The 13450-nt window shown below is 34.3% G+C and overlaps 2 protein-coding genes across 4 annotated transcripts; both read left to right on the forward strand.

The window, feature by feature from the left end:
• Window positions 1–274: 274 nt before the first annotated feature.
• Window positions 275–3686, forward strand: LOC131594527 (multiple C2 domain and transmembrane region protein 16-like). Its single transcript, XM_058866692.1, has one exon. It carries the CDS (start codon window positions 465–467, stop codon window positions 3516–3518), a length of 3054 nt encoding a protein of 1017 aa, XP_058722675.1. The 5' UTR covers window positions 275–464; the 3' UTR covers window positions 3519–3686.
• A 3781-nt stretch (window positions 3687–7467) lies between these two features.
• On the forward strand, window positions 7468–13039 carry LOC131598835 (probable polygalacturonase At3g15720). 3 transcript variants are annotated; one of them, XM_058871406.1, is made up of 8 exons: window positions 7552–7661; window positions 7833–7866; window positions 7944–8081; window positions 8204–8395; window positions 10200–10407; window positions 11732–11813; window positions 11914–12055; window positions 12382–13039. In XM_058871406.1, the coding sequence occupies exons 3-8, from the start codon at window positions 7950–7952 to the stop codon at window positions 12718–12720; spliced, it is 1095 nt and encodes a 364-aa protein (XP_058727389.1). In that variant the 5' UTR covers window positions 7552–7661; window positions 7833–7866; window positions 7944–7949; the 3' UTR covers window positions 12721–13039. The 3 variants fall into 3 exon arrangements, with proteins under 3 accessions (XP_058727387.1, XP_058727388.1, XP_058727389.1); XM_058871404.1 differs by lacking the exon at window positions 7833–7866 and having other exon boundaries at window positions 7468–7661; XM_058871405.1 differs by lacking the exon at window positions 7833–7866 and having other exon boundaries at window positions 7468–7661; window positions 11914–12022; window positions 12382–13036.
• The last annotated feature ends 411 nt before the right edge of the window (window positions 13040–13450 follow it).

A 13450-nucleotide genomic window follows, 5' to 3' on the forward strand; every position in this document is an offset into this window, starting at 1 on the left:
CTCGTAATTAACCGTGCAAAACCCTTGAAAAACCCTCTTCATTTCTTTCGGTTAAAATAAATCAAAATTTTTATGATACAACTTGAGTGTTGTTTTTACATTAGACTTTTAATAACTCAATAACAAATCAAATAAAACTTTAAATTTGTGTGTTAAAATATTCTTAACAATATACAGCTAAGAAATCCACTATCTTATTTTATTTTTATTCTAAAATATACTTAATTTCAAAAATAAAAACTTATATATAAGGTTCTCTCCTAAACATAATGTATCTTCTTTCTCCACCATTTTCAAACCCCTAAAACTCATCACAATTCACAACCATCACAAAAATCTCAAACTTTTACCATTTTCATTACTTATTATGCATTGCCTAAGATACACGTAACACAACACCTTGAACGCACCGTTTCAAATAACTCTTCATTTCACTGAAAAACCATTTACACGAAATTACCAAAATGGGCACCGTTCGAAAACTCATAGTAGAAGTAATAGACGCACAAAACCTTGCACCAAAGGACGGTCACGGAACTTCAAGTCCTTACATTGTAATTGACTTCTACGGCCAAAGAAAAAAAACCCGAACCGCGGTTCGTGACTTAAACCCGGTTTGGAACGAAACGCTGTCGTTTAACGTCGGCGAACACAACGAAATTTTCGGCGACGTGTTAGAACTCGAGGTATATCATGATCTGAAACACGGACCGATTCGGAGAGAAAACTCACTGGGTCGAGTTCGACTCAGTTCAACTCAGTTCGTTAGAAAAGGTGAAGAAGCTTTGATTTATTACGAGTTGAAGAAGAAAAGCTTGTTCAATACAGCACAAGGAAAAATTGGATTGAAAATTTATTATGCTGATGAAGAAATTCCTCCGGCGCCGGTACCGGAAAAACCAGCATCACCACCGGCGGAGAAGATAGATGAAGCAAAGATTGATGATCCTGAGAAAGTAGAGCCACCACCGACCCAGCCGTCTGATCCGTCGCCAGAAGGTGAAAAGCTAAGAGAAGAACCACCGGAGGTAGAGAAAACCGAACCACCTCCGAAACCCGAAGCTGAACCCGAACCAAAATCCGAACCAAAATCTGTTACAGAAGGTGAAGATCCTGTGGATGCGCTACCACCGGAAGCATCTCAAATGTCAGCAGCAACTATTTCAAGATCAAATTCAGAAATCAGATTCAGCGGAATCAACGGTCCACAACCAATCAGAAGATCAGCATCAACGGCTAGTTTTACATCAGAAGCTTCAGTTGACAGCATGTTAATCGAACGGTCCACATTCGATCTCGTAGAAAAGATGCATTATCTCTTCGTTCGTGTAGTAAAAGCAAGGTACTTACCAACAAACGGTAACCCGATAGTGAAGATTTCTATTTCGGGTTCGGGTCAAACCGTAAATTCCAAACCCGCTCTCAAAACAACGTTATTCGAATGGAACCAAACTTTCGCTTTCACCCGCGACACACAGGATTCTTCCCCTATACTTGAAATCACCGTGTGGGACCCACAACAAATTGCTGATGTGGAGAATCATAGTTTGCTTGGTGGTGTTTGTTTTGATGTGAATGAAATTCCGGTGAGGGACCCACCGGATAGTTCTCTTGCACCACAGTGGTATAGAATGGAAGGTGGTGGGGCCCAACATGGTGACTTAATGATTGCCACGTGGATTGGTACACAAGCTGACGAATCATTTTGTGACGCGTGGAAAAGTGACACTTCCAATCACGTGACCTCGAAAGCCAAAGTGTATCAATCACCAAAACTATGGTATCTTCGTGTAAGTATTCTTGAAGCTCAAGATATAACACCGTTAATAACTCCGTCAAAATTTCAGTTTCAAATTAGAGCTCAATTTGGATTTCAAGTGTTGAAAACGAAAACCACCGTTAGTTCAAACGGTGTCGTTTCATGGAATGAAGATCTTTTATTTGTTGTATCAGAGCCAATATCTATAAGTGATTACATTGTTATAAGTTTGGAAAACCGGCAACCGAAAGCGCCGGTGACAATGGGTGTTGTGAGAATACCTTTGGCGACAATTGAGAGAAGAGTTGATGACCGGAATGTTGGGTCACGTTGGTTTACTTTTGAAGATTTAAAAGAAGAGAACAAAAACAGTTACAAAGGAAGAGTGCATTTACGGTTATGTTTTGATGGAGGGTATCACGTGATGGATGAAGCTGTTCACGTGAGTAGTGATTACCGGCCAACGGCAAGACAACTTTGGAAACCACCGGTTGGAAGTATTGAACTTGGGATCATTGGTTGTAAGAATTTGATACCGATGAAAACGGTAAATGGTAAAAGCTTTACGGATGGTTATTGTGTTGCGAAGTATGGGAACAAATGGGTGCGAACGAGGACGGTTTCAGATAGTTTGGAGCCGAAATGGAATGAGCAGTACACGTGGAAGGTTTTTGATCCGTCGACTGTTTTAACTGTCGGAGTCTTTGATAGTTGTTCGATTTTCGAGTTGAATGATTCGAAAACTGAAATGACTAATGACTCGACAAGACCTGATTTTCGTATTGGTAAAGTACGGATACGTATTTCTACGCTTCAAAATGGTCGTGTGTATAAAAATGTGTATCCGCTTTTGGTTTTGACGCAGGGTGGTTTAAAAAAGATGGGTGAGATTGAGTTAGCGATAAGATTTGTTCGCACAGTTCAACGGTTGGATTTCCTTCACGTGTACTCTCAGTCGATGTTTCCATTGATGCATCATATAAAACCATTGGGTGTGGTTCATCAAGAGGTGTTGCGAAACACGGCGGTGAAAATGGTGGCGGGGCATCTTTCGAGATCTGAGCCGCCGTTGAGAAAAGAAGTTGTGTTTTATATGCTTGATGTTGATTCACAAAATTTTAGTATAAGGAAGGTACGTGCGAATTGGTATAGAATAATTAATGTGGTTGCTGGTTTGATTGAGATCGTAAGATGGATAGAGGATACACGTGGATGGAAGAATCCAACAGCTACGATTCTTGTTCACGCTTTACTTGTTATGTTGGTTTGGTTTCCGGATTTGATTGTTCCCACATTGGCTTTTTATGTCTTTGCTGTTGGCGCATGGAATTATAGGTTTCGCACGCGTGATCCTCTTCCACATTTTGATTCGAAGATTTCACTTGCTGATGTGGTGGATATGGAGGAGGTTGATGAAGAGTTTGATACGATGCCAAGTAGTAGGTCCGTTGAAGCAGTGCGTATGAGGTATGATAAGTTGCGTACGCTTGGGGCACGTGTGCAAACAGTGTTGGGAGATTTGGCGACTCAAGGGGAACGAGTGCAAGCAGTGGTTACATGGCGTGATCCATGTGCGACTGGAATTTTTATTTTCCTGTGTTTGGTTGTGGCAATGATATTGTATTTAGTACCTTCGAAGATGGTGGCTATGGCTTTTGGATTCTATTATCTTCGCCACCCTATCTTTCGTGATCGCCTGCCGTCACCAGGGTTGAATTTTTTTAGAAGACTCCCTTCATTGTCAGATCGAATTATGTAGAATTTTTTTAATTTTTTGTTGAATGGTAAATTAATTTAAAGAGATTTAAAAGTTATACAAAATTGATATGTTATAGTAGATGAAAGGAGGTTTGATTGAGTATTTGTCAGCCACTTTTAACTATTCTGAAAATGTAATTTTACTTTGAAAAGGAATTTTTTTATCAATTATACAACTTATAAGTTTAAGAAATGCTTACGGGTGAGGCAAAACTAGTACAAAGTACCAATAGAAAAAAACATTAACTATTCTCGAACATTATGTATAAAATACATTAAAGTTTTGTTTGGGAGTTGGGAAGACGGGATCTTGAAAAAAGGGGAAAAATATTGTAAAAAAAGAAAGAAAGAGTAATTTAGTTCATGAGGTTTTTATGTGTTTCATTTGATTTATAATACGAAAATCCTCTAATTTGAGGGAACTTAAAAATTATATTGGAGGAGGGTTTGACGATTTTAAAGGGCTTAAATAAATTCTTTAATTATATTCTATATTGTTATAATATTTTAAAAATAAAAAATATATTGATAAATATTTATTTATCATTCTATGCAAACTCATTGTTTTAAAAAACTATTAAAGATTTCTCTATATTTTGTTCAAATATCTCTTTTTTGAAAGTTATCTCTTCTCATCTCCTATAAACTCCTAAACAAAGTCTAAGATCCTACCTACAAATCAAAATAGCCAAACAATCCACTTCTCTCCTATTACTTGAGATCAATACATTAAGCATATAATAAGTTAACATTCAATACATTTCAAATCAACGCTAAAAACTATCACCCTTTTCCAACGAACAAGATCAGTACCAGGAAGATGAAAATGACAACAAAATGCTACATCCACACTTTTTCATATCTCCAAGAAATGATAACTAGCTCCTCACAAAAACAACAACCAAAGGGAGAGATACATAAAACACTTTCCTCCTTTAAAAACACCTTAAGAAGTGGTAACGCTTTTCCGAAACCACGCACATTTGTTATTAACCGATTTTGCCTCGACAACTGCTAGACCTCCTTCATTAAGGTGGGGGCTTCTCATATAAATTATGGTCTGGCATTTTTCGGGGTTCTCCTCTATTCCTTTTATAGTCAGAATGAATCCCAAGAACTTGCCCGCCTGAACCACAAAAGAGCATTAGGCGGGCTTGAGACACATGTTGTAGCTTCTGACTGACTTTAGGATTTCTTCTAGGTCACTACATTGATTTTCTTCCTTTGGGATCTTTAAGACCATGTCATCAATGTAAATTTCTAGGGTGCGCCCTATTTGATTGAAAAATACAACTTCCACTAATCTCTAATACGTGACACATACAGATTTGCTCCCGACAAGTGTTGAGAGGCATAAATTTTTTACTGGGCCTCCTACTTTTCTTGAAAGTCTCCATGTATCTATCTGACATGTGAGATATAATGACCCATGCGATGTTGTTCCTATGAATCGAAAAATGTCATATGCACGCTCCTTGATGTCTCTGGCCTTCTTTGTAATGTTGCTTTTTTCACCCTTGATGTAACACTTAGTACGAGCCAGGATTTCATTCATGGAGGCGACGAGCTTCTGGGCAAGAGATTTGTTAAAATTTCCAATCCTTACACTGTTATGGAATACTCCCACAAACTTCTATTGGTTTGGGTGAATTACCTTGATCACCTCATTAAAACAAGCAAGATACTCTCTCAGCGACTCACAATGTCCTTGGCAAACATTGAACAGATTGGTCGTAGACACCTTTCAATGCTTAGTAACCGAAAATTGGTGGACCAGTTTTTTGGACAGATCCTAGTAACCGGTTGACGAGAGCCGAGGGAGGCTCATGAACCTCCTCAAGGTTCCCTCATTGAAAGTGATGGATAACAACTTTCACTTTAAAGAGTCGAATGCAGCTATGATCGCCATCTGAGTGTTGACCATGTCATCAATGTACATTTCTAGGATGCGCCCTATTTTATTGAAAAATACAACGTCCACTAATCTCTAACATGTGGCACATGCAAAATTTATTCCGATAAGTGTTGAGAGGCATAAAGTTTTCACTGGGCCTCCTACTTTTCTTGAAATTCTCCATGTGTCTAACATGTGAGATATAATGACCCAGGCGATGTTGCTCTGATGAATCGAAAAATGTCATATGCACGCTCCTTGATGTCTCTGGCCTTCTTTGTAGTACTTCTCTTTTCACCCTTGATGTAACACTTAGTAGAAGTCATGGTTTCATTCATGGAGGCGACGAGCTTCTAGGAGAGAGATTCGTTAAAATGTCCAGCCCTCAAACTGTTCTGGAATAATCTCACAAACATCTATTGGTTTGGGTGAATTACCATGGTCGCCTCATTGAAACAAGCAAGATACTCTCTCGACGACTCACAATGTCCTTGGAAAATATTGAACAGACTGGTAGTAGACACCTTCCAATGCTTACTAGCCGAAAATTGGTGGACCAAAATCTTGGAGAGGTCTTAGTAACTGGTTACTGAGAGGCGTGGGAGGCTCATGAACCTCCTCAAGGTTGCCTCTTTGAAAGTGATGGACAACAACTTTCACTCTAAAGAGTCGGATGCACCTATGATCGCCATCTGAGTATTGATGGAGGCAGTGTGTTCTTGAGGGTCTTTTTCCTTCAAAGTTCACTAGTGATGGCGGTTTGAAGTTTTAGGTACTAGAGCATCCCAATTCTTGTATGAGAGAGGTTGGGATTCCAGAACCTCATCTTCCACCCGAATGTATTAATGGTGCCACTCCTAGAGCGTTAAGATATTCACCTTGATTAGAATGGTGTAGCTTGTCCATAGAAGCATGCATCTTTGCAAAGGTTTCCTGGTTGTTGCGGTTGCATTGGTAGCTGTGGCCGCGCTTCATCGTGTCTCCATATTGGAGAAGGTGGTTGGAGCGCTTGAAAGTTGAATTTGAGTGTGGTATACGTTAGTTTTATCAAGACCCCACGGTAGGCCCCAATTATACTTGTGAAATATTGCGTTATGGTTGTAAGAGGCATTATATGCTAGGTGTTGTAGAAATATTGCATAATTATCCAAGCCGATAGGTTGGAGTACTTATGGACAGCTTCCTGGGCTGAGTAATAGGGAGAAAAATGATTTCCCTGACTTCCCAACGAGCACGTGGGAGTATGGAAGACTGGTTCTTCCTCAAATCTTGGAAAGGACAGTTTCCTCCATGACTGTCATGACCTAACCCAATTTCTCCTATACACCTCATTGACCCCATGTGCTAAAACAGATGGAGGATAAGCATGGAGGATAAGCATGGAGGATAAGCATAGGTTCAACGGGGCGACCAAGGTCCAATTAAACGATCCGGAAGAACACTCACCTGATAATCCAACAACTTCTTTGCCTCGCTTTCATAAACCGTCTCTTTATAGGTCCAATAAAATCATCATAATTCATAACTCAATCCTCATCATCTCTAACCACAATAGGAACACAATCAAATTGAAGTTTAAGAGCAACCAAATTGAAGTTTATGAACATCAAGATAAATAAATATTGAAGGAAAAACAAATTTCACAAGAGCAAATAAATAAATAAATGCATATTCTATAGATAACAAAATTTCTTGTTATATATATTTTTTAAAAGTAACTTTTCAAGCACATCAAAAATATTAATCTTTGAAAACATAATTACCTGTAGTTATCAATACTATATGCCTTTGCTCTTCTAATAAGTTACTAAGTGATTTATTTTTCATAATTTATTTTTGCAACTTCTCAAGCAACATTTTAAAAAATTGGAAAATCGAATCTTATTAAAAAACACCTCTCCAATATTGTAATTAAAAATCCAATATTCTGTCCAATTAATTTTCTCACTCACCGGTGGTATATATTATATATATTTTTATATTTACAATTTTGCCCCTTGGTGACAAATTTAGCTACATCTTATATGTTGACATGTATACCCTTTCTCCACTTACACTTGCCAAATTTTATCCTCATTATTTGGTTTAACACTAATAAAAATGGAAGTTCAATTTGTTGTTTTTGTAATGTTTGTTATTGTTGCTTCTTCATCTTGTTTATGTGTTAGATTAACATCAGATGATTTAAGTCACAGCTTCAATGTTCTTGACTATGGTGCTGTTGGGAATGGCAAAAATGATGAATCAAGGGTATGTTTTCCAAGTTACTTCTTCTTTTAAATGAAAAAAAAGAAAGAAACTCTATAGCAAATTTGTAAGATGCACATTTCTTTAAGAATAGATTAAATGTACCAAATTTTAATGAAAAATTAAGTTATGATTAAAATGTATATATTTTTTGGCTTATCACCACCGGTATAGTCCAGTTCGGAGGATCAATTCTGGCATCAAATAGGTCAAGCTCCCTCCCGATCGCAGTTACATTTTTTTTTAAATTATTATTTATTTACTAACTAGTGGAATCTTATAAAGGCTTTTATGGATGCATGGAAAGATGCATGTAGTGCAATTTATGAGAGTTCAACACTTCTTATACCTAAAGAAAAAACATTCATGTTGCAACCTATGTGGTTTATGGGTCCTTGCAATTCTCCAACTATTTATGTAAAGGTAATAGAGATGAAATTTCAATAATAAATTTTACTCCAAACAACATAATTAAATATAGTTTAGTGTTGTTCTTCTTTTGCTTTTTTTCTTCAAATTATTTATGTATTGTTGGATTTTGGTAGCTTGAGGGAATTATCATAGCTCCAAGCACCATTGAAGCTTGGAAATGGCCCAATGAGAATGATAGAGGCTCATGGATACGTTTCTCAGAGATAAGAGGGCTTGTTATTTATGGAGGTGGACTCATTGATGGCAAAGGTGCTCCATGGTGGGATTGCTATTCTAATGCCATGTGTGAAAGTGAAAATCCAACTGTAAGTTTTAACAATGTCAATACTTTTACACTGATAGTGTTATATAAATTAAACTTTTTTCCTAATTGTTGGAGAGAATATGAAAACAAATTAGAGAACATGAATTTTAAATATAAAAAAAAAATCTTATTTGAAAATTTTCAAAAATTTCCAAATTATTTTTTAAAATCTATTATCAAAAACTTTCATAATGTATTCTTCGTAATTTATTGTTAGCTATACTCCTTTTGGTTCTTTATGTTTATTTTAGAGTTTATTTTTGTCCCTTAAATAAAAAGTATTATATTGATCTATCAACTCTTCCAAATATATTAAGTTAGTCTTTTCGTTTAACTAATGATAAAAAAAATTCAAAAATCAATCGTTAAACTCATCAATAATAAATGGAAAGAACAGACCAAAAAAATTAGAGAGGTCAAATTAATCCCTAAGAAAAAAAATCTCAAAAGTATTTATGTCGCCCAATTTTTGACTGGAGTGCCTATATGTACTATTTGCATCAAGCAAGGCTTACCCCTAGTAAATTCTGAATAACACTTATATCAATGCAATTTTTCATAATTTTTTTTATCATTAACAATACTTTATACATTTTTATCACTAACAAAAAAAAGACCCTTCAGTTAGTCTCATACGTTCAAAAGTTAATTAGAGTTAACATTTTGATCTCTTACAAAATTTAATTCGACCATGTTAGTCTCATACGCTCAATCGTACAGTACCATCACATTGAAACCAAACAAAAAAAATCTACATTATCATCACATACATTATAGATGTATCATTAAATTCAAAATATTATAGTACCATCAAATTCCAAAATATTGTACCATCAAATATAACTTCAAAATCTAAAACATCTATCACCAAAATAAAACCAACAAAACAAATAGAGTGCCCTCAAATTGCAAAGAGCGTTGTACCAACAATTACATCTTAAAAATAAAATATATGTTGATGCCATCAAATCCAAAAGACAAACTAAATAAAGTAGAAGTAAATGTCATGTTGACCGTCATTGCGTAAATTCAAAATTAGACATGAATTTTGATGGTACTATAATATTTTGAATTTGATGGTACATCTATAACGTATGTGGTGGTAATGTAGAACTTTTGCTGCCTAGTTTCAATGTGATGGTACTATAATGTATGATTGAACGTATGAAACTAACATGACCCAAATAAATTTTGTAAAAGATCAAAACGTTAGGCTTTATTAAATTTTGAACATATGAGACTAACTTAAGGGTCTTTTTTTTTAGAGATTTGAATGTATAAAGTATTTCTAATAATTAAAAAATAATAAGAAAATATATTGATATAAGTGTTATTTGTAAGATAAATTAAGAAAAATACATTGATATAATGGTAGAGCAGATTGTTCATTGACCATGGTTTCAACTCTTGCTTGGTGCAAATATTTTTATTTTTATTTTTGCATATTTCTTTGATAAATAAATTAAATTAAAACAAATAAATAAAATTAACAGAGTCCAATCACGGTTTAAAAGTAGGAAAAAATCAGTTTAAGAAAAATATTAATATAAGAACTAACACGGCTCGGTTAAATATTGCAAGAGATTAGATAAAGACTCTTTATTTCTTTGGGATTAATTTGATCTCTCTAATTTTTGTGAGGAACTAAAATGGAACTTCACTATAGACCATATTTTAAGATATTAATTGAAATGAAAACATAAATGACAAAAGGTAAATAGGATTTAATATATAAATTTTTTTATTTAGATTGAAATTTTATTAGAACATTAATTTATCTATATGATTGATGATAACTTGTGTAGGCTCTTCATTTTCACGCATGTGAAAATCTAATTCTAAGGGGATTAACTCATATCAACAGCCCAAGAAATCATATAAGTTTAAACGCATGTCATGGCTCACGAATCTCTAAATTGCATATTATCGCGCCAAATGAAAGCCCTAACACTGATGGAATTGACATTGCTGAATCAACCAACGTCATCATTGAGAATTCAAAGATGGAAACTGGTAACTAAAAAACATTTTGTATGAAAATTTAAATCAAATTGTTACACACTCATTTCTTTTTGAAATATATTTCTCTCTCTGTCATTAATTTGAGTGTTTTAGTCAATAAATCACGAGAAGGTTAGGGTGGGAAATTTATGAGTTGGGTTTAAGGTTCATGAGGATGCATTTTGCTTAGGAGGAGGAGAAAGTGACCGAGTGTTGTTATTTGCTGAAAAACTTTGAATTACAAGATTGGTTAACTTAATATTGGGTGTGGATTCTAGATCATGAGATTGGATATATAGTGAAATGAGGTTGTCATGAGCTTACTCATGTATACTAGATTGACTCCGAGCCTGTTTGAGAGTTTCTTTGGAACAAAATCGTGCGTCTAAAAGTATCTTTGTTTGCATGGAAGTTTTTTAATCACATAATTTTGGCTAAAGAAAACTTGGTCATAAGAGAAACTATATTGAACATTTATTCTTGGAATACGAGTTCTTTAGTTAAATTTAGTCTACCTTTCTAAAATGGTTTAGGATTTAACATGTCCAACCAAATATGATCTATGTTCATGGTATTCGAATTTGCAACCTTTACTTATTTAGAAGGAGGCTTATCAGTGTTTTCAAGTAATTTGGTTGAAAGGGTTTCATATGGCGGAGTGTTGTTTTTTCTTGGATAACTTTGTATTGTAGGATAACTTAGTTGATTGTTGGATGTGGATCCCAAATCTTGAGATTGAGTATACAGTGAAAAAAGGCTACCGTGCTCTAACTCATGCAGGCCTGATTGATTCGAAGTCGATTTAATAGCTTCTTTAGAATATAATTGTCTCTAAAAGTCTCTTTGCTAGCGTGGAAGCTTTTCAATCACACAATTTTGAATAAAGAAAATTAGGCCAGGAGAGGAATTATATAGACTGCCTTGATAGGATATGTAGAGGGTTTCAGGGAAAAGAAGAATATTCAACATTTATTTTTGGAACGCGAGTTCTTTGGTCAAATTTGATCTAACATTTTCAACAGTAAAGAATTGTTTCTTCCGCTTTTGCTGGAAAAGATTAAAAGTTTTCTTAGTAGTGAATGAAAGCTAAAAGACCAGAGGTGTTTTTTTGAGACAATTACTTGGTGGTGTACCCTTGTGTCTTTATAGGTTATTCCACTCATAACTTTGTTGTGTTTTGTTGTTTTTTTCTTCTATTATGTGACTTTGTGACTTGTGTTGAACTTTCACGATAGGTACTTCTTGTACTCGATTGACTTTGTTATATATAGATATATTTTTATTTGAAAATATATATTAATCTAACTAGTTTTGTTTGATCATTACCTTATTTAAGGTGATGATTGTATTGCAATTAATCATGGTTCCACATCGATTGATATTGTTGGCATTTTTTGTGGACCTGGCCATGGCATAAGGTTAGTTCAAAGTTAATTTTTTTGATTTCAACAATAATTAATAAGTAAGTGTCATGGTCAATAATAAAATTATTTTGGGATGCGTTGATGATTATAATAGTGTTGGGAGCCTAGGAAGAAATGGAGCTGAAGAATCAGTGGAAAAGATTTATGTGCGAAATTGCACCTTCAACAGAACAACAAATGGAGCCAGAATCAAGACATGGATGGTAAAATTTATTTTTCTACATGGTGATATAAAGGTTCCTTTTCTGAATCTCGAGTCTATTAAATTCCATGTGAATATTAATCATCATTAAATAGTCGTTGAAACTTCATAGGTATATCATGGTAACCCAAAATACAATAAAAATTAAATTATAGTTAATACTAGACGCCGTAAAATATAAATTCAAATATTAATCATCATCATCAAATAGTCGTTGAAACTTCATAGGTATATTATGGTAACCCAAAATACAATAAAAATTAAATTATAGTTAGTACTAGACGCGTAAAATATAAATTCATATAATTTAAATAGTGATTATAACGCACTTTAATATTTTGTGTGTTGTTTTTAAATCAGGGAGGAAATGGGTATGCAAGAAAAGTGACATTTGAGGATATCATACTTATTGAAGCTAACAATCCAGTGATTATTGATCAAGAATACAATCCATATGATAGTTTATACGGTAATGGTGTTAAAGTGAGTGATGTAACCTTTCGCAACATAAGAGGAACATCAATTTCTAAACATGCAATTCAATTACATTGTGATGGATCCATAAGTTGCACAAACATTATACTTGAAGGGATTAACATAACATCTTCAATAGGAGACGAAGTTCACGCATCATGCAAAAATGTAAATGGGATATGTACTTCATGTATTCCATATGTTCCATGTCTTTCTCAAGAATGACAAAATTTGTGTGTGGGTCCATGTGTTTCTCGATAGCTAATGTAGGGTTTAACCTAGGTTTTTTTCTTCCCTAGTTACATTGTGATGAATCCATATGTTGCACAAACATTATACTAGAAGGGATTAACATAACATCTTCAATAGGAGAGAAAGTTCACGCATCATACAAAAATGTAAATGGGATACACGCTTCATGTATTCCATATATTCCATGTCTTAGTGACCAAATTTTTATGGCAATTTGGTCCATGTGTTTTTTGATAGGTAAAGTACGATTTAACCTAAGCTCTTTTCTTCTCCATATATCTCACTGACTCCTGATTGGTTAGTATGATCCTAGAAAATTGTGTTAGATCTTAAACTATTTTTCACTATAATTTTAAATATTATATTTAAAATTTAGATCTTAATTATTTTTAGTTATTACTTTCCCATTTCAAAATAAATGACATATTTATGAAAATAAATTGTTTAAAAATGACTAACATGTTCAAATTTATATACAATATTGATTTTTTTAATTGTTCCATCTAATTTGATATTGTTTATATCATTCTCAATTTAACATCTTCCATTTTTTATTTATAGTGAATACACAAATAAATAAAGATAATTTGGTAAAATATTATTCTTCTGCTTTCATTTATTTACTATTTTTAACTTGTGTGAGTTAGTTAACTATAGGTCAGTTTATTGGGAACAAAGAGAGTGTTACATTATACTCCCTCTG

The sequence above is a fragment of the Vicia villosa genome, linkage group LG4 (assembly GCF_029867415.1).
Source record: "Vicia villosa cultivar HV-30 ecotype Madison, WI linkage group LG4, Vvil1.0, whole genome shotgun sequence".
In the NCBI taxonomy this organism is placed as follows: Eukaryota; Viridiplantae; Streptophyta; class Magnoliopsida; order Fabales; family Fabaceae; genus Vicia; species Vicia villosa.

Excerpts from the sequence above, each read along its gene's own strand:
- LOC131594527 (XM_058866692.1), top strand. The coding sequence starts at position 465 with ATGGGCACCGTTCGAAAACTCATAGTAGAAGTAATAGACGCACAAAAC.
- LOC131598835 (XM_058871404.1), top strand. The coding sequence starts at position 7,512 with ATGGAAGTTCAATTTGTTGTTTTTGTAATGTTTGTTATTGTTGCTTCT. Across the intron at positions 7,662-7,943 it reads GCAAAAATGATGAATCAAGG|GCTTTTATGGATGCATGGAA; the intron begins GTATGTTTTCCA and ends AATCTTATAAAG. Across the intron at positions 8,396-10,199 it reads GTGAAAGTGAAAATCCAACT|GCTCTTCATTTTCACGCATG; the intron begins GTAAGTTTTAAC and ends TAACTTGTGTAG.